This window comes from Mustela lutreola, chromosome 15, assembly GCF_030435805.1.
Source record: "Mustela lutreola isolate mMusLut2 chromosome 15, mMusLut2.pri, whole genome shotgun sequence".
Taxonomy (NCBI): domain Eukaryota; kingdom Metazoa; phylum Chordata; class Mammalia; order Carnivora; family Mustelidae; genus Mustela; species Mustela lutreola.
The window spans coordinates 628,520-651,340 of NC_081304.1; the positions used below are offsets into that span (position 1 = coordinate 628,520).

The 22,821-nt window shown below is 61.3% G+C and overlaps 2 protein-coding genes across 11 annotated transcripts; one reads left to right on the forward strand and one right to left on the reverse strand.

The window, feature by feature from the left end:
- Positions 1 to 1,504: 1,504 nt before the first annotated feature.
- LOC131816681 (cytochrome b-245 chaperone 1) lies at positions 1,505 to 15,677 on the forward strand. 4 transcript variants are annotated; one of them, XM_059149613.1, is made up of 7 exons: positions 1,505 to 1,618; positions 2,281 to 2,402; positions 3,195 to 3,236; positions 3,893 to 3,966; positions 4,558 to 4,654; positions 5,135 to 5,279; positions 15,029 to 15,677. In XM_059149613.1, the coding sequence occupies exons 2-7, from the start codon at positions 2,318 to 2,320 to the stop codon at positions 15,045 to 15,047; spliced, it is 462 nt and encodes a 153-aa protein (XP_059005596.1). In that variant the 5' UTR covers positions 1,505 to 1,618; positions 2,281 to 2,317; the 3' UTR covers positions 15,048 to 15,677. The 4 variants fall into 4 exon arrangements, with proteins under 4 accessions (XP_059005596.1, XP_059005595.1, XP_059005598.1 ...); XM_059149612.1 differs by lacking the exon at positions 15,029 to 15,677 and adding an exon at positions 5,597 to 6,695 and having other exon boundaries at positions 1,507 to 1,618; XM_059149615.1 differs by lacking the exons at positions 1,505 to 1,618; positions 15,029 to 15,677 and adding exons at positions 1,645 to 2,035; positions 5,597 to 6,695.
- Positions 6,599 to 22,668, reverse strand: HEXD (hexosaminidase D). 7 transcript variants are annotated; one of them, XM_059149606.1, is made up of 13 exons: positions 22,446 to 22,668; positions 21,175 to 21,313; positions 17,072 to 17,181; positions 15,317 to 15,404; positions 12,258 to 12,422; positions 11,500 to 11,683; positions 10,552 to 10,623; positions 9,975 to 10,170; positions 9,252 to 9,334; positions 8,283 to 8,361; positions 8,107 to 8,208; positions 7,808 to 7,999; positions 6,599 to 6,989 (listed from the first exon to the last, which is right to left on the reverse strand). In XM_059149606.1, the coding sequence occupies exons 2-13, from the start codon at positions 21,271 to 21,273 to the stop codon at positions 6,599 to 6,601; spliced, it is 1,761 nt and encodes a 586-aa protein (XP_059005589.1). In that variant the 5' UTR covers positions 21,274 to 21,313; positions 22,446 to 22,668. The 7 variants fall into 7 exon arrangements, with proteins under 7 accessions (XP_059005589.1, XP_059005591.1, XP_059005586.1 ...); XM_059149608.1 differs by lacking the exon at positions 22,446 to 22,668 and adding an exon at positions 21,436 to 22,155; XM_059149603.1 differs by lacking the exon at positions 22,446 to 22,668 and having other exon boundaries at positions 21,175 to 22,155.
- Between the last annotated feature and the right edge of the window lie 153 nt (positions 22,669 to 22,821).

Sequence of the window (22,821 nt, forward strand, 5' to 3'; positions counted from 1 at the left end):
TCGCCCCGCACCCCACGTAGCCCTCGGCGCTGCCCTGCAGAGGCCACGCGGGGAGGCAGGCTCCTGTTCAGGCACCTGCTCCGAACCAGCGGGGCCCGTCAGGGGGGACCCCGTGACCCAGGCCTGCTTGGAAGGAAGGAAGCTGGTGGTTTGTAGGAGAGGGAGCAGGCAGGCCGCCTACGTGCCTGCAGCGAGGTTTTCCGGGAGCCAATGGTCTTTCCTCCCGCAATTTTCTGGCCACAGCCCAGCCAATGAGAGACCGTCACCACCCATCTAATGGGGAGGAGCCATCGTCCGGCCAATGAGAAGCCACTATACTTCCAGCTCCCCTTTCCCTCCAACAGCCCCACCCCGCCCACCCTATAAAAAGAGCCCGCGGCGCTGCCCGTCCGCACGTGCCTGGGGTTCCGGCGGGAGCCGCGTGGCCGGTGCTGCGGACGCGGTTCTCCCCCGAGCGCCGGTCTTCGCTGGCGGGGGAGCCCGCGGTGTTGTTCCGGAGGTTGACGCTGTCCCGGGACTGCGCGGACTCTCCGGACCCAACGCGCAGAATCTGTCTTTTCCAGGCCCGAGCCACGTCCGCTGCACGTGTGAACCCGCGTCTCCGAGCGCTGCAGGGGCTCGTCCGCCCCGAGCCGGTGTCGGCGACCTCCGGGCACCGCCCACCTCCGTCAGCGTCGTCGTTCGCGAGCGGTTCTGCGTGCGGGGCACCGGCTTGGAGAGGCGTCGGCCTGGGGCTCGGGTCGTGGCCCCGGGGTCCGGGGAGCGAGGTCGGGCTCCCTCTGCCCCGGCTGTCCCCGCCCGCGCAGTCTGCCTGTCCGGCTCGTCGGGTGCTAAAAGCTGCGGCGACTTGATCTGAGCGGGAACGAGCGGGCGGGCGAGCACGGGCTGGGGTGGGGGGCGGACGCCCCCGCTGGGCCGGGAGCCCGATGCGGGGCTCGGTCGGGGACCGCGGGATCGCGACGGAGCGAAGGCCGACGCTTCGCCGACTGAGCCCCCGGGCGCCCCTTTTATCGACGTGGTTTTTTAAAAGATTTTATTTATTTATCTGACAGACAGAAATCACGTGCAGGCAGAGAGGCAGACGGGGAGGGGGGGCGCAGGCTCCCCGCCGAGCAGAAAGCCCGATGCGGGGCTCGATCCCAGGACCCCGAGATCCTGACCTGAGCCGAAGGCAGCGGCTTAACCCACTGAGCCCTCCAGGCGCCCCCTTTTATCGACGTATTAAGCGAGGGTTTTGCCGCATGATCCACGCTAACGACTTTGTGGGGTTCAGTCGCCCCAGACGTTCTCGCGGGCGGTCACCCGCCCGCAGTTGCTGCGCTTCCCCACGCCCCCCAGACGCCGCGCTCCGCCCCTCAGTCTCCCGCCCGGGTGCGGGTGAGCCGGCGGCCTCGCCCCAGACCCGACCCGACCCGACCCGCCCCGCCCCGGAAGTAGAGCCCGCTCGCGCCCCAGGGCCCGGAAGTCAGCCGCAGCCCCGCCCTGGCCCCCGGAAGCCGGCCCCGCCCGCTCCGCGGAACCCGGAAGTTAGCCGTCCCGCCCCCAACCCCGGAAGTTGGCGGCGGGCCACCTGCCCCAGGTCCCGGCCCTGCGCCCGCGCCGCCGGGTCCAGTGCTCGGTAGGCGCGGGAGTCGGGCCGCTGTCGCGGGCGGCCGGGGCGGGCGAGGCGTCCCAGAGCCGCGGGAAGCGGACCGGGGGCGCGGGGCCTGGCTGGGGGGGGTCGGGCGGGTCCAGCCGCAGCAGGAGCAGCCCGGGGTGGACCGAGACGCGGGATTCGTCGGTACCAACCGAACCCATCCCTTACTGTCGTGAGTTGGACTTCACTGCGCCCCAGAACCGGGGGCCCCAGCCGGAGCCCCCGGACCCTCCGCCGCACGTAGCCTGTTGTCCGAGCGGCCGGAGACAGACCCAGACCAGACGAGACCCGGAGTCCCTTTCTCGGGGGCAGCACAGGGCGGTGCGGGCCCTCTGAGAGTTCTGCTGGGGTGTCGGGAGCTCGGACGCTGCCCAGGCTTCCGAGGACTGCGGCTTCCGGGTAGGACGGGGCAGCCGATGGCCAAGCGCTCGTGGCCGCTTCAGCGGGTACTGGCTGGGCAGGTGGCCCCCGTGCGGTCGGCGTAACTGAGCAGAGAAGGGGCTTGCAGAGCAGGGGTCCTGGGGGGACCGAAGAGACCGCCGTGGACACAAGCTGACCGGCTCCCAGGCTGGTGAGGGACTGGGCGCTTGTGTGCAGGCGGCGGCGAGAGGACTCCAGCCGCGGTGTGTTCTGCCCTTCCGCAGCGCGTCCTGTCCGGAGTGGTGCGCGCCCAGACCCGGGATGTACATGCAGGTGGAGTCCCGCACCAGCTCCTGCCTCCATCTGAAGAGGGCTCCAGGCATCAGGTCCTGGTCTTTGCTTGTTGGTAAGGATGTCCGTATTTCCCCCCAGGTTAAAAACCGAATTAAAAAAAGAAAGAAAGAAAAAGAAACTGTCCTCTGTTTTGTTACCCCCAAGTATAGCAATTGTTTTGTTACTTTGTATCTTCCCAGCTTTTATCCTATATGCACTGCTTTTGACCTCCGTGAGTGCTTCTGCATGAGGGTCTGTCCTTGCCCCAGCACTTAGTATCCTCATGTTGACATCGTGATGTTCTTTTGAGGTCCTCGTGTTCCCCTTTCGTTTGCTTTCATACATCTGGTTGCAAGTGTGCGTTAGAGGCTCACGTGATGAGCCACAGTTCATTCCCGTTTTTCCTCTCCCCGTCCATTGGAGGGTCTACACTGCAGGGGCGGTGGCACGGTGTTGATGAGGGCAGTGGTGTGGCTGTGCCCTCCGCGACATGTCTCTGTCCATCTATCCCATGACCCTGCCTGTGGCCACCTGCCTGTTCTGCTTCCCGCGCCACACTACGGTTCTTCGTCCCACACCACGTGGAATGCTCTCTGGCTCTGGCTCCTCAGGTCTGGAGCCTCGGCCGGAGGAACATACTCCGGGAATACTGTGAAAGGCATTCGCCATATTTCTGAGTGCACTTCCTGGCTGTGTCCCCAACTTCTGAGCCTGGTGGTCTTCTGTCCCCCAGCAGCACCCCCAGCCATCTCTGGCACCGGGAAGGGAAGGGCCTGCCCCTCTGAGCCTGTGGTTCCCGGCAGGAGGGGACTCTGGACTCCTGGGGGCCCGATAGGGAGGCACTTGCTTTCTTTTCTCTTTGCAGGAATCTTGTCGATTGGCTTGGCTGCTGCCTACTACAGTGCAGGTGGGTGTGTCACCTCCTCCCCTCCCGCAGGAACTTCCGTGGCTGTTTGGGAAATAGAGAGCGAACCCACCATTTGCGGTGCTCACCAAGGCCCAGCCTTTAGGACCAAGGCACCTCCACGCAGGTGCAGCCCCAGATCGTGTGCTGGTGTTCCCCTTCTCCTTCAAGATTTTACTTGTAACGCGGGGCTCAATCCCAGGACCCCTGGACCATGATCTGAGATGAAGGCAGAGGCTTAACCCACTGAACCCCCTGGTGCCCCACCTTCTTGTATCTGAAGCACTCTCCCGTGTTGACACATTCTTCAGAAACGTGCTCTCTCGTGTTTGCCTGAGGCTGCACCGCAGGCTGAACCACACTTCCAGCCGCCCCTGCATGTCCCCCGCTCCATCACACACCGGGCTGTGATCTGCAGATGCGGGTCAGCCCTGACTCTGGTCTCCAGTAGACACTGGAGGGAGAGCAGAGGGCACACCGAGCTGGCCGGCATTTCACTGGTTCTGCATGACAGGCAGGGCTAGCAGTGTTGGGTGGCTGCCGTGGGCCGGGCTCAGCCAGCCCCAGAGGCCACCCCTGCCCAGTGTCAGCTAGGCATGTCAGCCTTTGGCCCTCTGCTGCTGTCCCTCACCTGGCTGCCTGCCGTGTTTGCTCTTCAGATAGTCTGGGCTGGAAGCTCTTCTATGTCACGGGCTGCCTGTTCGTGGCCGTGCAGAACCTGGAGGACTGGGAGGTAAGGCCGGCAGAGGCAAGAGCGTGAGGGTGTGGTGGGGGGTCACAGCAGGGGGAAGGGCTCTGGGGCCTCACACGCCCCATCCTGAAACTTGACCTTACTGGTTTCTGCACCAAGGAATTTTCTTTTCTCCTAGAAGCTCTTCATGACGGTTTCCACTGAAATTCTTTACTCCCTAGTGTTGCCACAGCCCACGGTAGAATGAGGGCCGGTGCTCTCCCCTGTGGGTGGGTCTCTTCACCAGGAACCACAGGACTGGGGGGCTCTCTGATCTCCGGACTTTAACCTCCGTTCCTCTGCTTGATGACCTCAAGCTGTACTTATCTTTCCCTTGGGTACAGCATCTGCTTCCATGCTCCCCTCTGTCTCTATACCCCTGGCCCTGGGGGCCCAACAGATGGGAGTCCAAGAGGGTGTGGTTGTAGGTGTTCAGCCCTGGCGGAGCCACCTGTGGCTGTCCGGGCTGGGTGTCAGCTGGGTGTCCTCTCGAGTATCTGCTCTGGCCAGGCTGGGCCCTGGAAGTTCTGTGTGCGTCTGGTCTGCACACATAGAGGCTGGCAGCTGGGTGATCCCCTCTGGCCGGTTTTCCAGGAAGCCGTCTTCAACAAGAACACCGGGCAGGTTGTCCTGAAGACATTCAGCTTGTACAGGAAGCTGCTGACTCTTCTCAGAGCCGGCCACGACCAAGGTGAGGCGCGTGGCGTGGGCACACGGGGTGTGGCAGGAGGCTGCTGATTCCAGACTGGATGGAAGGTGGTGAGCAAGACCCAGAGACCAGGCCCGAGGCCTAGAAATGGGGTGGGTCAGAGCTGCCCGCTGGGTGACAGAGGGTGCCCCCGGACACTGCTGGGCAGCCTCGAGATCAGTGGCCGGCCAATAGGCAACAGGAAGGCATTTTTCAGCCATCGGGGGAAGGTAGAGCAGAGAGCTTAGCCCGTCCTTGGTGTGGGCTCATGAGAGCCCAGGCAGGCCTGCCAGGGTGGCTGCGGGCGGGCTGCTGTTTCCCACCCGACGGTGCTCTCCTGTGCGCACAGCCAGCCTGTGCGATGGTCACTGGCCCCTGCTGCCATCCTCTGGAGAGTAGCCCCAAAGTGCTGTTCCCAGCACACAGGTGGGAAGGGCACGCGAAGAGGGGGAACCACTGTCTGTCTCCCGCCATGCCCTGCAGTGGTGGTCCTGCTGAATGACATCCGGGATGTGAACGTGGAGGAGGAGAAAGTCCGGTATTTTGGGAAGGGCTACGTGGTGGTGTTGCGGTTCGCAACAGGCTTCTCCCACCCCCTCACACAGAGTGCGGTCATGGGCCACCGCAGGTAAGCTCTGGGCAGGTGACTTGATTGTCACAGCTGGCTGGCTGTGCCCCTCGCCCCCAACAGGTGACCCCCACAGTGGACTGTGTGGCTGGGCCCAGGGAGAGGACTTGGAGGAAGTAGCCCCTGCTGCTAGGGGAATATTGGGGAGTCCCCACAGGGGACAGAGGGGTCTGGGAGTCACGGGAGATGGGGCCTAGAACAGAAGGCACCATGTCCTAGAGGGACCCCTGGGGGTGCTGGAGGTGGTGTGGTCTTTGTGGCTGCCTCAGGGCTGGCCGTGGTAAGCTGCCCTTTCTCCCAATGTCGGCCTGGCCCAGTGATGTGGAAGCCATCGCCAAGCTTATTGCCACCTTCCTGGAACTGCACCGACTGGAGAGTCCCGTGGAGCTGTCTCAGAGCAGTGACAGCGAGGCTGATGGCCCGGGGAGCCAGAGCTAACGCCCATAGAGCCCCTGGCCTTGGTTCTGGTGGGCCACCGGCAAGCCTTCCTCCAGCGCCTGGTTGTGTCCCCACTGGCCCCAGGGTGGGACCCTCTGCCATTCCTGCTGCTTGCTTCTGCCCTCTGAGCAAAACCACAGGCTGGACCTTCTGCAGGCTCTGAGCTGTCCAGGGAGGGCACAGGCCTCAGAGCTGCCTCCTGGCATCAGAGGGCTGGCCCCAGCCTGGGCAGTGACGGGGGACTCTGAGAGCACACGTACCCCACTGCCCACCAGCTGCGTGGGGATCAGGTCTTTGAAATGGGACACCCAGGGAGGTTCGTCAGTCCCCCGCAGTTCAGCTCCCCAGTGACAGCAAGGCTTCAGCAGGTGTGCACAGTGCCGACAGCTGGGTCAGGCTCAGAGGGAGCCAGGAGGACGCCCACACTGGCTTGATGTCCCCAGGGATCCCAATGGGCCCTGCCCCACATGCTACAGCCCTTCCCTGGCTCAGTCCCCTCCGAGGCTAGAGTGCGGTGCTTGCCCAGGCTCTGCAGGGCCCAGGGCGGGCGCTGAGGCTCCCACCTGGCTGTGTGCACTGCAGCCACTCCCAAGGCCTCCCCAGCCTGCACACAGCCCCTGACCAGCCGGGCCTGCCACAGGGCTTGTGCAGGGACAGAGAGGCCCCACACAGAGCCTAGGCAGGGTGGCTCCCTTAGGAACCCAGGCAGGACGTGGGGCCTAGGGCTGCTGCAGCAGCCCCCACAGAGGGGAGGCAGTGAGGCAACTCTGAGCCCGGCACTCAGGAGCTGAGCCAGGAGCAGCTAGGAAGCGGGGAGCCCCGCAGAGGAGGGTCGTCTCTGGGGAGCCCTGTCCCCTTCTCCAGAGAGGCCACCAACAGCTCTAGTTTGGGGAACAGTCATTGACACATGCCAAAGTTGAGTTTTTAAGTGGTAAAATTTGAAAGCTTTCTTTTTCTAAAATAAAGTATGAAATGCCATCACTGGTTCCTGGCGTGGTCACCCCGACTGGAGGGTGCCCTGAGTTGGAGGGACCCGTGTGGCCAGCTCCCCTCTGCCTTGGCTGGGCTCGCAGGGTGAGGAGGGTCTCGGGACCATTGGTGCGGGACGCACGCTGGCAGTGAGTCTTGACTGCCACCAGCAGCAGTTCCAGCTCCCGCTCTCCGTTGTATTTCAAGTTCCACACGTGGATCCGCTGGCGGGCCTCAGCGTGTCTTCCCTGCACCTCGCCACTCGTCTTGCCCAGCGAGAACCCTCTGCTCCCTGGGTGTGGCCTGTTGCAGGGAGTCTGGCGTACAGGGGGAGGCGGGCCGCCAGCGCCAGGATGGGCACAGCTGGACGGGGTGCCCGACCCACCCCGTCAGGGGTCCTGAGCCACGTGCGGCCTGGCGGTAGCCGCCTCTCTAAGGTCCTGCAGCAAGGCTTGTAGCCGCCTCAGGCTGGGCTGCACGTTCTCCTCCAGCCACTCCTCCACAGCATCCGGATAGAAGACACGATGCAGGGCGGCCTCCAGCTCCCGCACCACGGCGCTCCACCTGGCCAGCAGGCTGAGCACCACAGCCGGCAGTGAGCCTGCCTGGTGGGCACCCCGGGGCACCAACTCACAGCCTGTGCATGACACTCATGTCCTCAACAACCTCACGGGTCGCTACGGTTCTGTGCCTCAGTCTACCCATGCATAAAATGGCTATCCGTGCCCATCTCACAGCGAGACGGGAGTAAATGAGTTGTTACGTTTCAACATCTGAAACTGGACTGTGCTCTGCTACCGGCCTGCAGGGCCTGTCTCTACATGTGAGCCTGTCAACATCTGACCGTGTCTTCCACTCAGTGAGGACACTGCATCGGCCTCAGCTCAGAGCCATGAGCCATGAGCCATGAAGGGCCCTGGACCCTGCCTGGGGTGACCCTTACCCTTTTAGGCTAGGAATGCCCTGGCTTCTCGAACACGTACAGCACAGCTGTTTCAGCCAAGTTGATTCACCTAAGAACTCATGGCTCAAGACCTAGAAAGCTCGTCGGGCTCAAAGCCGGAAGCCGCAGAGGACGTGCAGCCCCGGGGGTGGGCACCGCCAGGAGCTGGGCAACCAACCTGAGCGCCTGGGGCTGGATGTGCTGGACCATGACGGGGTGCACGAGCTTCCGCCTGCGGTGGTAAGGGCTGAACCAGCCGCTCACGTACCTGGGGGCAGACCCACGCATGCAGGTGCGCCCACTGCGGCTGGCTGGGCAGCCTCGGGGGCGGGGGTGGTTAAGAGAACGTCTTTGAGAAACCTTAAAGAGTCTGATGAAACATGGAAAACGTGGGTTCCCCCCAGAAACTCGTCGTCTGGGACGGGCCACCCGCACCCTGTCCTGTTGGGAGTGTGGGCTCAGCCCCTGCCCACTCACCTGTCCCTCTCCAGCAGCGAGTCCACGGAGCTGCGCAAGTGGAGGCTGACGTGCGTGACGAGGGCCAGGATGTCGCTGCCAGGGAAGGAGCCGGGCCCCTCGCTGCACGAGAGCCGCAGTGCTGAGCCGGGGGTCCAAATGTGAGGGGAGAGGCAGGGCTGGGGACGGGGGGTTACCTTGTAAAATCAGTTACTTCTAGGTTTGAAATCCCGAGAAAGTTCTCCACTTTTGCTTTAACATCTTCGGTAAACCCTCCTGCAACCAAGCACAGATGGAGGTGGTCAGAGGGGCCTCTGGAGAGAGAGTGGCAGGGCCCCGGCGCCACTGTGCAGGCCTGGTGGCAAAGTGACCAAGGAGGTCAGCGCGCGCATGTGCCAGCCCAAGCAGACCTGGGCGACGGGGCTTCGTACGAAACACAGGAAACGGGCTCACTGTGTTAGAAATGAGAAAACGAAGAGAAGCAGCCCCGCCGCTGGGGGAACGGTCAGCCTGTGCCGCCCAGCGCGTCCACAGCGGTCTCAGACGTACGCAGGGCCTGGCCACTGTGGTTTCTCAGACGTGGACATTCCAGGACAACTGAAACGGGCCGGTGAAGCCTGCATGTACCAATGTGGACCGGGCTCTGTCAGCTCGCGGGGGAGCACCCGGTAGGGCACAAGGCCCGGCCCGTCTCCATAGCAGGAGGAGGGCTGTGTGGCAGCGGTGCCCACCCCAGAGGCGGGGCAGCGGGGCCAGCACCCAGTGTCAACACCGGTGTCGGCTGCAGCGTCCGCACGCCTGTCTGAACGGTTCCCGCTCACCCTTCAGGAGGCAGGACGCACGGGGAGCCTCAGGGTCCGTCCAGGAGCCAGACCCTGCTTTCCCCATGCAGCCCCACCCTGTGCCCCACGCAGCCGCAGACCCGCGCCCTCACGGACAGGCTGTCGTCCCTGTGGGCCCGTGTCTCTGCCCATGTGGGGAGCTTGGCCGGCTCAGGGCAGAGTCCTTGTCAGCACGCACCCGGGACGGACTGCTCTCACGGGCTCACTGTGTCTGGGGGCCGCGGGGCGGGTGGGCGGCGGTGAGCATGACCACAGTCCCGCTCCGAGGAGACGCGCTCGGGGGCATCTACCCTCCTGCCGCCCGGGCGCAGCAGGGAGCCATACCGTGTAGGAGCGACTGCAGGCAGACGGCCAGGGACGGAATTCCCACGGGGAGCAGCTCGCACAGCACGGAGAAGTGGTCGTACCTACGCCGGGGGGAGAGGGCCGCTCAGCTCCCACGGCCCACCTGCACGGCAGATGCCCGCACGCTCTCCGGGGCACACCGGACCGGCCTTGAGATGCTCCCGCAGGGCTGGCTGCTGCCTCGGGCCGTGTCCCACCCGGAGGCCCTGCCTCGGCTTGCTGCTCAGTGCAGACACCCTGACATCTTAGTAAGTTCTCTGACCGCTCTGGGCAGGGCCTCCAGTTGTCTCCCCCTCTGCCCTCCCCATCGCAAGGGTAGACCTGTGGCTAGGACTTGGCCGGGAGCCAGGGTTCACTTGCAGCTCACTTTTCAAATAGGGTGAAATCCCTAAAGAGAGAAAATCTCTCCTTGTGCTGGCCACACGAGACACGTTTTATGTGGCCCTGGAGGCAAGGCTGCCGAGGGTGCGGAGGTGTGTGGGGGCTGGGAGGACCAGGGTGCATCGCCCCAGACACCCCGAGTGACGTCCCCTCTGCAGGGTTTGGGGAATGGCTGTGGGGGTATCAGGGCCCAGGCTCCTACCCTCATAGGAGGACCGGCCCCTTCCCAGGAAGGGCTGAGCAGACGGGCCAAGGAGGGGTGGTGTGTCCCGGGCCATCAGAGCTGCTTGGCCCCTGCCAGGAGGGTGGGCGCTGCCTCACCTCTGCCAGCCGGTCAGGACGATGCCCTGGAGCACATCCACAGGCCCACGGGCCGCCACCTGCAGCCACTGCACGTTGTTCCTGAGGTGGTGCTCGATGGGGGTCAGGGCCTGGCTCACCCCTGTGGCCCCCTTGAAGGCGCTGGCAGCCCACAGCCGTAGAAAACCACACTTCCGGTACTTTTCCATGAGAAGAGCTAGGCGGGAAGGTGAGTGGTGTGACAGGCCCGGTCCAAGGAGCGAGGCCGAGCCTGGACACAGCGCCTGTCGGACCGGAGAGCAGGAGGAGCCCCCAGCCACCAGCTCGAGTTCTAGGCAGACTGACGTCTCAGCGAGATCAGAGACGCCGCCCAGATGCTCATGAGGAAAACAGCAGACAACGTGGGACACCTCGGGAGTGACGTGGGCTAGGATGGGTGCCCCGGTGGCCCTGTGGTTGGCCAAGCTCCCTCAGGAAGGGCCTGCAGGGAAGCGGAGGCAGCTGGCAGGGTCCTGATGAAAGGGACAGAGGCCCCTGCATGCCCCTGGCCAGGCAGTCAGGGCTCCAGGGTCTTTGCGGCTGTGGTCTGGGTACTGACCTTTGCCATGGACGTCTAGGTCGGCCCCGTAGTCCCAGAGCACAGGCTCCACGAGTTGCGGCACCCCCGATGCTGGGGGCAGAGAGCGGCTGTGAGCTGAGAGCCATCACCCTGGCCCCACAGCCCCGCGGCCCCACAGCCCGCACCCCCCATCCCAGCCCCAGCATTACAACAGAGCGCATGCCGACTCGCTCGGGAGCCTGGGCTGTAGGTGCAGACTGGACACGGCAAATGCTGCAACCATGGGTTTGGCCAACTTTGGCAATGAGCAGACTGAGCTCTGTGAAAGGGGAACCCCAAGCCGGGAGCCCCAGAGCTTCCTGCACAGGGGAACCACTCTGTCTGCGTGCCGCAGTGGGGGTACCAGGACCGGGTGCAGCAGGAACTACCACTTGGGCTGGATTCTGTCTCATCTTATGAGAACCCAACGGCCACACTGGTTGGGGCTGCCTCCAGGACACCTGGCCTTGCAGAGGCTGGGGCAGTGGCCACACTCTGGGCGGGGGCTCTGAGTGGACCATGGGGTGCGTCTCTGGTCTCAGTCCGGAGCCTCAGATGGAGTGAGTGCCGGCAGGCCGGAGGGGCTGGCTGCTGTCCTTGACCAGCGGCCTGCGTGAGTTTAGCCACGATGCCCGCAGGGCTGGCCACAGGGTCCCATGGGGCCAAGGCGGCCGGCAGCACTGGACACTCCAGGCCCAGTGGGACCCCTTCTCCACCCTTCTCCCCCTGCTGGCCAGGCCCACCAATGCCCCATGGCTACTCCCTGCTTCAGACCTACCACTCTGCACTCCCTGCTGGGGGAATGGCATTTTGCATGAGAAAGTTCAGAGACTGACTCTAAGCGTGTGGCCTGCAGTGAGAGCTTTGGGGGAGGGGCCCCAGAGTCCGCCCCCAGCAGCCACTCGCCTCACTCCCAGCACCAGCGGCCTGGGGGAGGAACCTGCTGACCTGAGAGCTGGTCCTCGGGGATGGACCGCAGCATGTCGTCCCACACCAGGGGCCTCGTGGCGGGGTGCCGGGCCAGCACGTGGCAGGCCACTGCCTTTATGTGGGACAGACACAGTCTCGCTTTGGTGTTATGTTCCTGCTGCAGCCACCGTCTCGAGGCCTCGCCCTCGCCAAGGTAATAGACCTGGAAGGAAGCACAGGACGGGTCTGCCCGGACGGCCCAGCCTCACTGCGGACAGTCTTGGGAGAGACCGGTCCAGGCCACGTCGGCCAGGTTTGCAGTGGCAGCTGCCCGCGCAGAGGAGTTGGTGCAGGGCCCCTCCTCCCGGAGACCTAACTTCCACTCCAGGCTTCCTTTCAGCATTCACAGCAGCCCGAGGGCAGAAATACCCGAGGTGTCCACCAGCCAGCAAGCAGACAGCCAACGCGGGGGCTGGCTCTGCCGCTGCTCGGGGGTGGACAGCATGGCCATTTCAGGTCAGAGCCCAGCCCTCGTCCGTCCCGCAGGGCGCCCCTCACTGTGCTCAGCAATACAGCTTTGCCCGCACGAGGTCACGGGTCAGCTGCGACGGACGCCCTCACAGGGGGACGTCTCCTCGGCCAGTTCTTCTTTATCCTTGGCACGTGGACTATTTTTCTATGTAGGAAACTACCCTGCAAAGTGGGACAAGGGCCCTTAAAGGGAAGAAGAGAGGCTGCTGCGGGAGAACACAGCGGGCAGGCGAGGCCAGGGACGGACAGAGCATCGAAGGACCCACCTCGTCGCAGCCGACATGGAACCACCGCGCGCCTGGGTGCAGCTCCATGACCTGGCTGACCATGGCTCCCACCAGCGCCAGGGCCTCCGCCTCATGGGGGTTCAGGGTGTTCGGGAAAAGTGCCACTTCTCGGAGGTGAGCGAGAGCCTCGTGCTTCAGCACAAACTGCAGAGATACAGGAGGTGACAGGAGGAGACACTGGGATGCAGCTGACCCTAAGCAAGGCTGGCTGCAGGTCCCCCCCAAGGGTGCTGGGGGGCTGGGCGGAGCCTGTAGCTGGCTCATGGCCCTTCCGTCAGGTCCACCTGGGCCCGGTGAGAAAAGTAAAAGCCAGGCTCATTCACGTTCAGATGGAGCGGCCACCAGCCTGAAATGTGATGGGTGACTGTGGACAGGAGAGCCACAGAGGTGACACACCCTCTCCTCACACCCCAGCTGACCGGAGGCCACACTCACACCCATAGCCGAGGCAGACGGGGCACTGGCCGAACTCCCGGTGCCCCCGGCCCGTACCACAGAGTGGGTCCTCACAGCCCCAGGCCACCGTGGCCCCGACCCTGGCTGAACACCAGTCATGAAGGCAGAGGGGTGGCCCCTAGGAAGCCAGGCCACAAACGCATGTGTGAGTAGCTAACCGGAGCGCCAACGGCCGCACAGCCGGGCGACAGGTTCTGAGACTGAAAGCAATTTACAACCAGCTGCAATGGAAAAAGTCAGATTCACAATATTATCTGAAATGCCCAATTTTCAACCAAAAATCGTGAGATGTGCAGGGGCGCCTGGGTGGCTCAGTGGGTTAAAGCCTCTGCCTTCGGCTCAGGTCATGATCTCAGGGTCCTGGGATCGAGTCCCACATCGGGCTCTCTGCTCAGCGGGGAGTCTGCTCCTCCACCCCCGCCTCTCTGCCTACTTGTGATGTCTCTCTGTCGAATAAATAAATAAATAAAAATTTTAAAGATTTTATTTATTTGAAAGAGAGAAAACAAGCCAGCACAAACTGGGGGGAGGGGCAGAGTGAGAGACTTGGGCAGACGCCCCGCTGAGCAGGGAGCCGGCCGTGGGGCTCGATCCCAGCATCCTGACCTCATGACCAGAGCCCGAAGACAGATGCTTAACAGACTGAGCCCCCCAGGCGCCCCAACCCCAGCAAGGTTTTTTACAGATGCACAAACTGAGTGGAAAATAAAGCTCTTATTCTCTGATTTTACTTACGAGTCACAGTGAAGCAACAAGAATAAAGACAAGAAGGTCTGACAAAGGGACAGACGTAGACACCAGTGGAACAGAACCGTTCAGAAACGGACCTTCACAAGGAAGGTCCAGTGACTTCTGACACAGGTACAGAAGCAGCCCCAGGCTCCAGAGTCTAAAGGAAGAACCGTCCCTCAGTGAGCGGTGCCGGCCCGACCGGCCATCACAGCGGTCATGCACGACATGCAAAAAACCGACGACCCTCCCTGTAACCCTCACACCTTACACAAAAATTAACTCGGCATGGACCTTGACAGCAAGTGGAAAGTGTGCGAACGTAGAACTTTAGAAGGAAACAGGAAAAATCTCCGGGAGCCAGTGACTGGCGCAGTTCTTAGAAACGACACGAGGAGCAGAGCCCATCAAAGCGAAACCGAGAAGCCGCACAATCAAAATCAGACACTTTTGCTCTTTGAGGTCCTCGGAAGACCTCAAAGACTGGGAGCAGACACTGGCCGGTCGTCATCCAACAACCCTCGTATCCAGAATGTCCAGAGAACTGAAGAACTCAACAGTGCCGAATGTCAAACGTGCAAAGTCCCTGCAGTGATTTCACCAGAGGGAACATCCTGATGGCAAGTAAGTGCATGTTAACGGTATTTCTCCAGAAGGAGCCAACCCTGAAGACACCCTGGCCTTGGGCTTCTGGCTCAGAACCGAGAGGGAGCTTGCTCCCGGGGGCTCAAGTCACCTGGCGGAAGTCCTCTGCTGCAGTGGCCCCAGGAACCAACCCGACTCGGAGAGCAGCCAGGCCCCTCGAGGAGTAGCAGTCAGGGAGCGACTGGGAGAAGGGGTCAGAGCGGCACCGTTGGGGGGGACCTTTGGTCAGTTCAGGCGGTGGTTCACACAGGGCTGGAGGCAGAGGGCTGGTGGCCGCCGACCCGAGACAGAGGAGCAAAAGCAGCAGGGCGCACGATGGCCCGAGTGCAGGCGTGTGAGGCGCCAGAACAGGGCAGAGGAGCCCGCATCTGGGGGTCATGGAGGACGAAGGGGAAGCAGGAGAGGACATGGCATTGTCTGCACAGGGAGGGTCCGGAGAGGAGCCGTGGGGACCGCCGCCACGCCCAGCGGTAGCGACAGGACGCACGCTACTAGGGGAAGCAGTGGTGTGGCCGGGAGTGGGGGGCCAGCAGAGTGCAGGGTTTGGGAGGGAGCTGCTGGGGCTGCGAAAAGCCAGAGTCAAGGAAGACGGACCAGAATCTGTCACTACATTTAGCGACTTTGAGGACAACAGGGCCCTGGAGGGACGCTCTGTGGACTGCAGTCCGAGGCGGCGGGAAGTGAGGAGCCCAGGGAGCACGGCAGGGTGCGTCACCTCCGGAGGCCTGAGCGCAGGGGGATGTGGGCAGGGGAGGGGGCGTGTGAGTGGACGTGGACACAGCTGCTCTGATGCAACTTGCACCTGAACACCTGGGGGAGGGGCTGGCCACAGGGCCAGCAGGTGTGTCCAGTGAGGAGAACCGGAACCTGCAGCCATTACATCGATGCTGTGTCTAATCTGCTGCCCGTCTTTTCTGCAGGTGTGAAAACTATTTCTGAAGATCACATAGGAGCCTGGAAACATCTCCAGTGTTAAGTGAGGAACGCAAGTTAGAAAGAAAACCAACGTGGCCCGCAGGGCTCCCCCGGCCCCGGCCCCGCCCCTCTGATCCATGGACAGAGGCCGCTCCGACCTGGAGCTCTGTGCTCGTCCGCCCCTTGCAGGGCAGAGCCTGAGAAAGAGCTGCTCCCCGCCTGTGGCTAGCCACTGCCTGTGGACCCCCGAGCCCCACACCTGGCACCAGGTCACTTCTGTTCTTCCCACTTACCTCCATGTGTCCAAATGTCTGCACCAACGGAATGACCTCTAGCTTGTTCAGTGTAGCCAGATGTAGGATCTCTTTGATTTCAGGGGGGCTGGGAGACAAAATCACCCAGAGGTTCACTCCGGCCCGTTCACACCAGCCCCTGTTCACACTCAGGCCTGTTCACACGGGCTCCTGGTCACACTCCCCCCTCCCTTGTCAGGTTCTGGCGGTGGACCCTCCTGCAGAAGCTAATAGGCTCACTATTTCCAAAAAGCTCAGAAGATATTCCTAAGACTTCAGAGAGGGCTCCCACCCAGAACTGGGGGAAATGATGCTCTGTTAGGTCCTCAAATAACAGTTTGCTTTTTACCAGCTATTTTTACCCAAGCTCTGTAAGAACCTCATTTCATAAGAAACTGGGCCATACGTGGAACCATAGTCTAGAACGGGTTGGCAGATGGGCCCAAGGACAAACCCGCCTGCCCCTTTTCACACAACCCATTACCTAATAACTTGGTTGAGAGAAATCAGAAGAAGAAAAATTTTTCATGACATCTGAAAGTTCCACGAAATTCCTATTTCAGTGCCCACAAGAGGAATTTTACGGGAAATCCGCCACGGCTGGCTCCTTGTACCCTCAGACTGCTCTAGCAGAGACCAGGTGGGCTGCACAGCCCAAACTACGGACAGTCTGGCCCTTTCCAGAAAAGCTGGTGACCCCTTTAATGGAGGAAATTTAAAAGACCTTCAAGGTTACACTGGGGGGGCAGGTTAGTGACCTCTGAGACACGCCTGAGTGGGGGATGCTGTGGCGGGAACGTGGACGGCACCGGGAAGGGCCGCTGCCTGCTCCGGCATGAGCTCCCACACAGGAATTTATCTCAAGATGAAGGCGAGCTCCAGGTTCTGGGTGTGTGTGATCGTCTCCGAACCAATTCTACCAGTGCACGGGCTCCGCACAGACCCTTTCAAGCCCCACAGGTGTCCCAGCACTTGCTTCCATGCCACAAACAAACAAACGAACAGAACATGTTTGTCGGGAGAAGAGAAACGGAGCCAGCAGCATGAAGAGAGCGGAGAGCTCCAGCAACGCCTGCAGCGCGAACACTCGCACACCGGGCACAAGCCCCTCGCGCGAACACTCGCACACCGGGCACAAGCCCCTCGCGCGAACACTCGCACACTGGGCACAAGCCCCTCGCGCGGTTCTGGCTCGGAGCCGACCCTCCCTGCAGGGCGGCCGCCAGCCGGATGTCGGCTTTTTCCCATCCTCAGGAACACAGAGCATCAGAACCTTTACAAAATCCTCACCAATTTGATGGCCAGAATGGCATTTCACTTGATTTAATTCACTTTATTACTACTGTATTGCTTATTGGCCATTTTTACTTTTGCGGGGGAATTGGCCCAAATGTCCTTTGGTCATTTTCCCTTCGGGCTGTTACTGACTTACACAGACACCAGAACTTGGAATCCAAGCGGGCTGTGCCCACGGCCGCCACATCCGCATTTACGGACTCTGACCCTCCGACCCTTTAATCTTTGCTCTCCTGAAGAAGGTCCCAACTGTGGCCTTAGAGAGCAGCATCCCTGTCCCCTTAATCCGCCCCGTCCCCTTACCCCCAAAATGTTCTCAAATTTTCTCCAGCAAATGTATTTTATTTTTGTAACTCAGACAGGAGTCTAAAAGCCAGGAGAGGGCTGCCCACCAGTGCCAAACCCTCGCCCAGCCTGCGACACCGCCGGTGGCCCTGCTCTCTCCGTGGCTGGGGATACCTGTATGCGTGCTTGGCTCTCAGCAGCCTGAGGCGGCCGTCGTAGGGAAACATGTCTTCATACTCGAGGAGGAGCCCGTTGGCGCCCAAGGCGTGGAACAGAGGAAAGACCTGGGGGAACAGAGACTCTGTGAGGACGCGGCTGCGCGAAGGACGCGACAGAGGTGCCACACGTGGCCGGTCTTCCTGCCTGGGGACACGGGCGGTCGATAGTCTCACTTCTCCTGGAAACGCCGACCCTGGAACGTGTACTGTGTCGCACCGATCAAACGCTGACATGGCAACGCGCTACTGGGCACGGGGCTCCGCACCTACGGAACGGAGCCGTGGCTCAGCTTCGTGGTCAATCCCGAGGCCGTGCGGGCTGAGGGGACGGCGGCGGGCTGCTCCTGGCTGCGCTCATGGGCTCCCCACGCTCAGCCCCATCTCCTCCTCTACCTTGGTTTCAAAGGAGACGAGTTCTTACTCTCAAGGGTTTTCAGATCTAGTTCACATCTACCACACAGAACTATTTCCTTCCGGCCTGATGTCAAGTCTGGGGTGGAAAAGGGATCGTGGGCCCCACCGGAAGGGCCTCCAGCAGGTAAACAGCAAGCCCTCCCTGGACAAGGGTCCCTGCAGGTTCCACGAGACTTTTCTCACTCCTGCTGACGTGTCTGTGGGAGCTTTCCTTTCCCACGAGCATGGGGACCTTCGGGAGCAAACTGGACGGAATCAGGAGGACAGCCTGGGGCCGAAGCCTCACCGTGGACAACGCACACCAACAGCTGACGCCAGCTACGAAGAGAGGCAGACAGACTGGGAAGGAGTGGGCTAGCGCAGGTCAGGCAGGCGGCTAACGCCGCACAACCTTCTGGGCATTTTCCCACTTCCTCGGCCCCCTGGGGCTGTCCCACCCACAGCCTGTTTGGCGCTTTGGCTGTTGGGGTCGGTGGTGATCTCTGTGCCGTGGGTGGGGGGAGGCTGTGGGGTGGGGCGGCCCGGGTGCCCCCAACACACACTCCTGCCAAGGTGCTGGGACAGGGAAGGTCCTCGCTGTAAAGCCGTGCAAGTGAGCACCCCCGCACGGTGCGGGCACACACGCGCGCGCACACACACACGCGGAGCGGGCTATGCCAGCCTCGCACATCTGTCCCCGAGACTCAACATCGTTTCCCCTAATTTCCCGCTTTCTGACTGGAGTATTTCTAAGCAAATCCCAGACGAAACAACTGTGTGTGTAAACACTTCAGTATACCTCCGATGAAGACTTTTTACAGAAACACGACCACACGCCAGGATCCCACCTAACCAAGTCTTCAGTGTCACTCCTGTTCAAACCTCCCTGTGCTAAGACCGTCTCACATGTGGCTTGTTTGAGCCCAGACAAGGTCACACACTGCATCGTTTGAATAGATTTTTGAAGGTTCTCTGATTGTTAATAATCCCCTCTGCTTTTTAAATTTGGAATTTATTTGTTGAGGAAATCGAGTCACTTGTTTTGTATCATTTTCAGGTTTTGGATTTGATGTCCTGTAGCATGTTTGCCCACTTCCTACTCTCGTGTGTGACGGTGGTCAGACATGATGGGGGCATTGGACCCAGGTGTCCTTCTTTGGACAAAAGTACTTCACAGATGATTCTAGAAGTCCCAAGTCTGGCTGCCCTAGAAGGCTGGTGTTAGGCTGACCAGTGCGCCCAGCTGACCAGTCAGTCAGACCCACGCCTTGAACTTCTGCCTCCTGGTTTCAGTGGCTGCTGACATCGCCGCGAAGCCCACTCACCGGGGGCTGCACGGGGGCGGGGGGGGACTGCAGTGCCGTCCGTCCTGTGGTCACTGGCTGGAACCCTACCTCCTCTGGGCTGTTACATGGTCGTTCCAGCCCTGATGCTGCTGCACCCGCTCTTGGTCTTGAGTCCCTCACCCACTCCTTGGACGTTCATGACAGCTGGCCTGCGGCTTTCGTGCCCGATGGTCCACTTGCATGGATATGACATCCTTCAGCATCTTAAGTACGTTACGCCCTTGTCTTCTGTCCTAAACGCTGCTCTCGAAGGACCTGATGCTGATCTGATCATCCTTCCCTCACACAGAACTTGCAGCTTTCCCCCGTACGCCCAAAAGAGTTGTTCACTTTCATTTTCTTTGAAGTCTGATACATTTACTAAAAGACGTCTTAATGTCCACCATCCTCGGTATACAGTATGCCCTTCCTTTCCTTTTTGAAGATTTATTACTTGAGGGAAGAGCGCGTGCGTGGGGGAGGGGCAGAGGGAGAGAGGCACAAGCGACCTCCCGGCCCAGAGCTGGGACACTGACTCGGCTCGACCCCACAACTCACGAGTTCCTGAACTGAGCTGAAGTGGAGAGTCAGATGCTCAACCGTCCGAGCCAACCAGGCGCCCCAGCTCTGCCCTCTCCGTGCGCAGACCCAAGTACCCCAGACCTCAGGGAACTGCCTCTGGGGCCCCGAGCGCGTGTTCTCCTCTCTGGGCCCGCTGCAAACTGAAAACACGGCTATGGCAGCGCCATCCACATCGAGGCGGGGGTCCGTTCCCAGCTGACTTGAGACTCACGGCTTTGGTTCCTGTGCTCTCCAAGCCCCGTGAGCACCACGCTGAGAGGCGGGCCTAGCTGCTGGGAGGGAGGGGGCCCGCGTGCAGGACCAGCCAGCACAGTGGACAGCCAGCACAACTGCTGGGCGCGTGGGACCATCCTGGGCCATCAGGTGCTCCTGGTTGTCAGGGGACCGCCAACACGGGAGGGAGCCCGGAGCGGACCAGCCACAGAAACAGAAGGAACGATGAGCTGCCGCTATAAGACTTGAAGTCTGGGGTGGTTGGCCCAGCCGCCCCAGATAACCGAGGGGCTCCTGCTCCAGGTGACCTGGACCTTCTTTGCTTATCTTCTGTATCTTCCCATTTGTCAGGATGTGTTTATCCCTTCATGCGCGGCATTCTCGCTTTCCGTACTTACTTCCCAATAGGATGCTTTCCGCGACGCCTGCTCACTTCCGTTCATCTCTCGTCTGGCTCTCCGCCACAGGCTGCCTCTTCCTCCACGCTCCCCGCACTAGAACCTTTGCTCTGCTTTACTTTCTGCGTCCCAGTTCAGCTCCCCACGATTCTCTCCTCAACACTGAGTGCTTTATGCATGGCTCTGCCTTTCTAGAAGTTTCTGGAAGATATTTCTGAGAGCCTTAGGCCTCTCCAGCATCTTCTTCTGAGTCTTTCTGCACTGCAGCCAGTGAAACCTCTGCCCCACTGCTCTCTGACGAAGGACCTGTACTTGCGGGCCTGGGTCCTCTGGTCTTGGACCTGTCAGAATTCCTTCCTCTCTCCTCCATGCCTCCTGCCTGGTTCCTCTTCCCACAGGGGTGATATGCTGTACCACATGCATTTTGGAATTCACGGGGATACTCATACCTACTTTTGTTGAAGAGTGTATTCGTTTTCTAGGGCTGCTATTCCAATGACCACAAACTGGGTGGCTTAATACAACGAGAATTTTCTCTTCCAGTTCTAGGAGCCAGAAATATAAAACGTCAGGGTGTGGGCAGGGCGGTGCTCTCTCTGAAGGCTCCAGGGAAGAGCCCTTTCTTGCCTCTTCCAGCGTCTGGTGTTGCTGGCAGTCCCGGCACTCCCTGGCTTACAGCCGCATTCCTCCAATCTCTGCCTCTGTCTTCGCACGGCGCCCCTGTGTCTAAAGCTCTCTCTTCCTATAAGGACGTCACTTACTGGATTGGGGCTGCCTGACTCCAATGTGGCCTCATCTTACGTCCACTGTAATTGCAAAGACCCTATTTCCAACTGAGGTTACATTCATAGGTACGAGTAGTTAAGATCTGAACATCATCTTTTTGGGAGACACAATTTGGCCCACGACAGAGAGGCTGTGGGTCTCCTCTGCTGGGTTCCCTAGCTCTGCCTCCTTTTCCTATCCTAGTTGCTCTGTTCTATGAAGAGATTCGATGGAAATTCATAATCTCTGCTGCTGCCACCATCGTGTCCCCGCCTAGGACCCCACGGTTGTGCTCTAAGCACACATTTCTACAGAATACTGTTCACAACTTTGAAGACCAAACCTGAGGTAAGGAAGACTGTCTACAGGGAAAGGGCACTTACCTCCGAGAGGTAGGAGACCTTTGGTGGAGCTCCTTTAAGGTCCAAATGAACTAATCGCATCTTAAAGGGTGAAGAGCCTGACATTTCGCTATTTTTCATGAAGTCATACAACAAAAATCTCTTGCCTGGGCACTTCTTCCTAGTGGAGAAATTCGAAGTTATCAATGGGCAGAGGCCCCTTTTAGCCCCTTCCACTCTGGGCTTCCTTTCCCACATGCCCAGTTTTGCGTTTTTCGCTGGGAGGAAACTCATTTCACCAACACGAAAATGAATCAAGAAGTCTGCTTCGTGCTCAAATAAAGGGACCTCGGCCATTCAGTGAGGATTTGCTCCTAACATAGAAGAGCACCGGTTTCCTCCTAACAGGGCTGTGATCTGTAACAACACAAACCACCCCAAAATAATTGCTTTAAAGACCGTCTCAAGTTGTCCCTACTGTGCTGCTGAAAACAGGCGACTTTCACGTCCTCCAGTATGATGTTCTGTAGAAAATCTATCCTTTATTTTACCTTCAAGAGCATTAAAAGTCAGGTACATTTCCACAGAGGAGGTCCGCTCCCGACCTGGCTGTACGGAAGACGACACTAAAAACTGGGTCCGGGTCAGAGGGTCAGAGAAGCCTGCCTGGACTGTCGGACAGGCCGCCCACACTTTGAAAAGCAAATGAGTCCCACGTGCGTTAGGGCGGACTCGCTGTTAACCTGGGGAAGGTCTGGACGGCCGGGAGGTCGCCGGGAAGGAGGGCAGCCCCCACCCCCCGTTGTAACAAACACAGAGGATCCGAGGAGAAAAGCGGGAGAAAACCTCTGCATGTGGGTCGGGCTTGCGGGTGGGTCACGCGAACGACTCGCGCCCCCCGCCCCGCGGAGTCTGGGGCGGCCCCGCGCGCAGACGCCGTCTTCAGAGCGGTCTCAGCGGCGACCCAGTCTCCCCCACGCGGTGCGCTTCGTGCAAACGCGTCCCGAACGCGGCTCCTGCAGCCCGACTGGGGCTGCGGGGTCGGGCTCCCGCGGGCGTGCGCGCGGCGTGGGCGGTCCGCCGCCACAGGGCCCCCCGCGCCCGTCCCCGCCGCAGACGCGCCGGCTCCCCCGCGCCGCCCGCAAACCCTGAGCGAAGAGCGCGGGCGCGCGGGGCCTCGCTCGGACTCGCTCCCGCACCGTCTACACGGCGAGCGGGTCGCCGCGGCCGAACCGGGCTCCGAACCGGGACGCTGACCGCTGCGGCGCGCCCGCGTCTCCCGGCCCCGCCGGCGCCCTCCGCGCGTCACTCACCTCCTCCCGCGCCGGCCGGACGGGGCTGCCCCGGCCCCCGGGAGCGCGGCCGAGCGCGGTCAGCGCCGGGAGAGGCCCCGGGGCGAGCCCCGTCCCGACAGGCGCCCCGAGAGCGCGCGAGCCGTGAGCGCCGCGGGAGGGCAGCGCGGGGCCGACGGCACAGCCCGGGCCGGGCCCTGCGGGGAGACCCCGGGGCCGCGGAGAGCGCGCACGCGACGGCGACCGCGGGTCCCCAGGCGGCGGCTTCCCGGGGCGGCGGGCGGCGCGGGGCTGCGCGGGGGGCGCGCTCCGCCCCGCCCTGCTCGGCGCTCGGCGCTCGGCCTGCGATTGCTCGGGTCTGGCCGCCAGGCCCGGGGTCGACGGTCGAGCGCGTCGC

Coding starts and splice junctions, on each gene's coding strand:
- HEXD (XM_059149603.1), bottom strand. CDS start 21,489: ATGGCCGAGGTCCCTTTATTTGAGCACGAAGCAGACTTCTTGATTCAT. Junction 10,624..11,499: donor CCCCGAGGACCAGCTCTCAG/GTCAGCAGGTTC, acceptor CTCTGCCCCCAG/CATCGGGGGTGCCGCAACTC. Junction 6,990..7,807: donor ATCCAGCCCCAGGCGCTCAG/GTTGGTTGCCCA, acceptor TCCCTGCAACAG/GCCACACCCAGGGAGCAGAG.
- LOC131816681 (XM_059149612.1), top strand. CDS start 2,318: ATGTACATGCAGGTGGAGTCCCGCACCAGCTCCTGCCTCCATCTGAAG. Junction 2,403..3,194: donor GTCCTGGTCTTTGCTTGTTG/GTAAGGATGTCC, acceptor TTCTCTTTGCAG/GAATCTTGTCGATTGGCTTG. Junction 3,967..4,557: donor AGAACCTGGAGGACTGGGAG/GTAAGGCCGGCA, acceptor CCGGTTTTCCAG/GAAGCCGTCTTCAACAAGAA.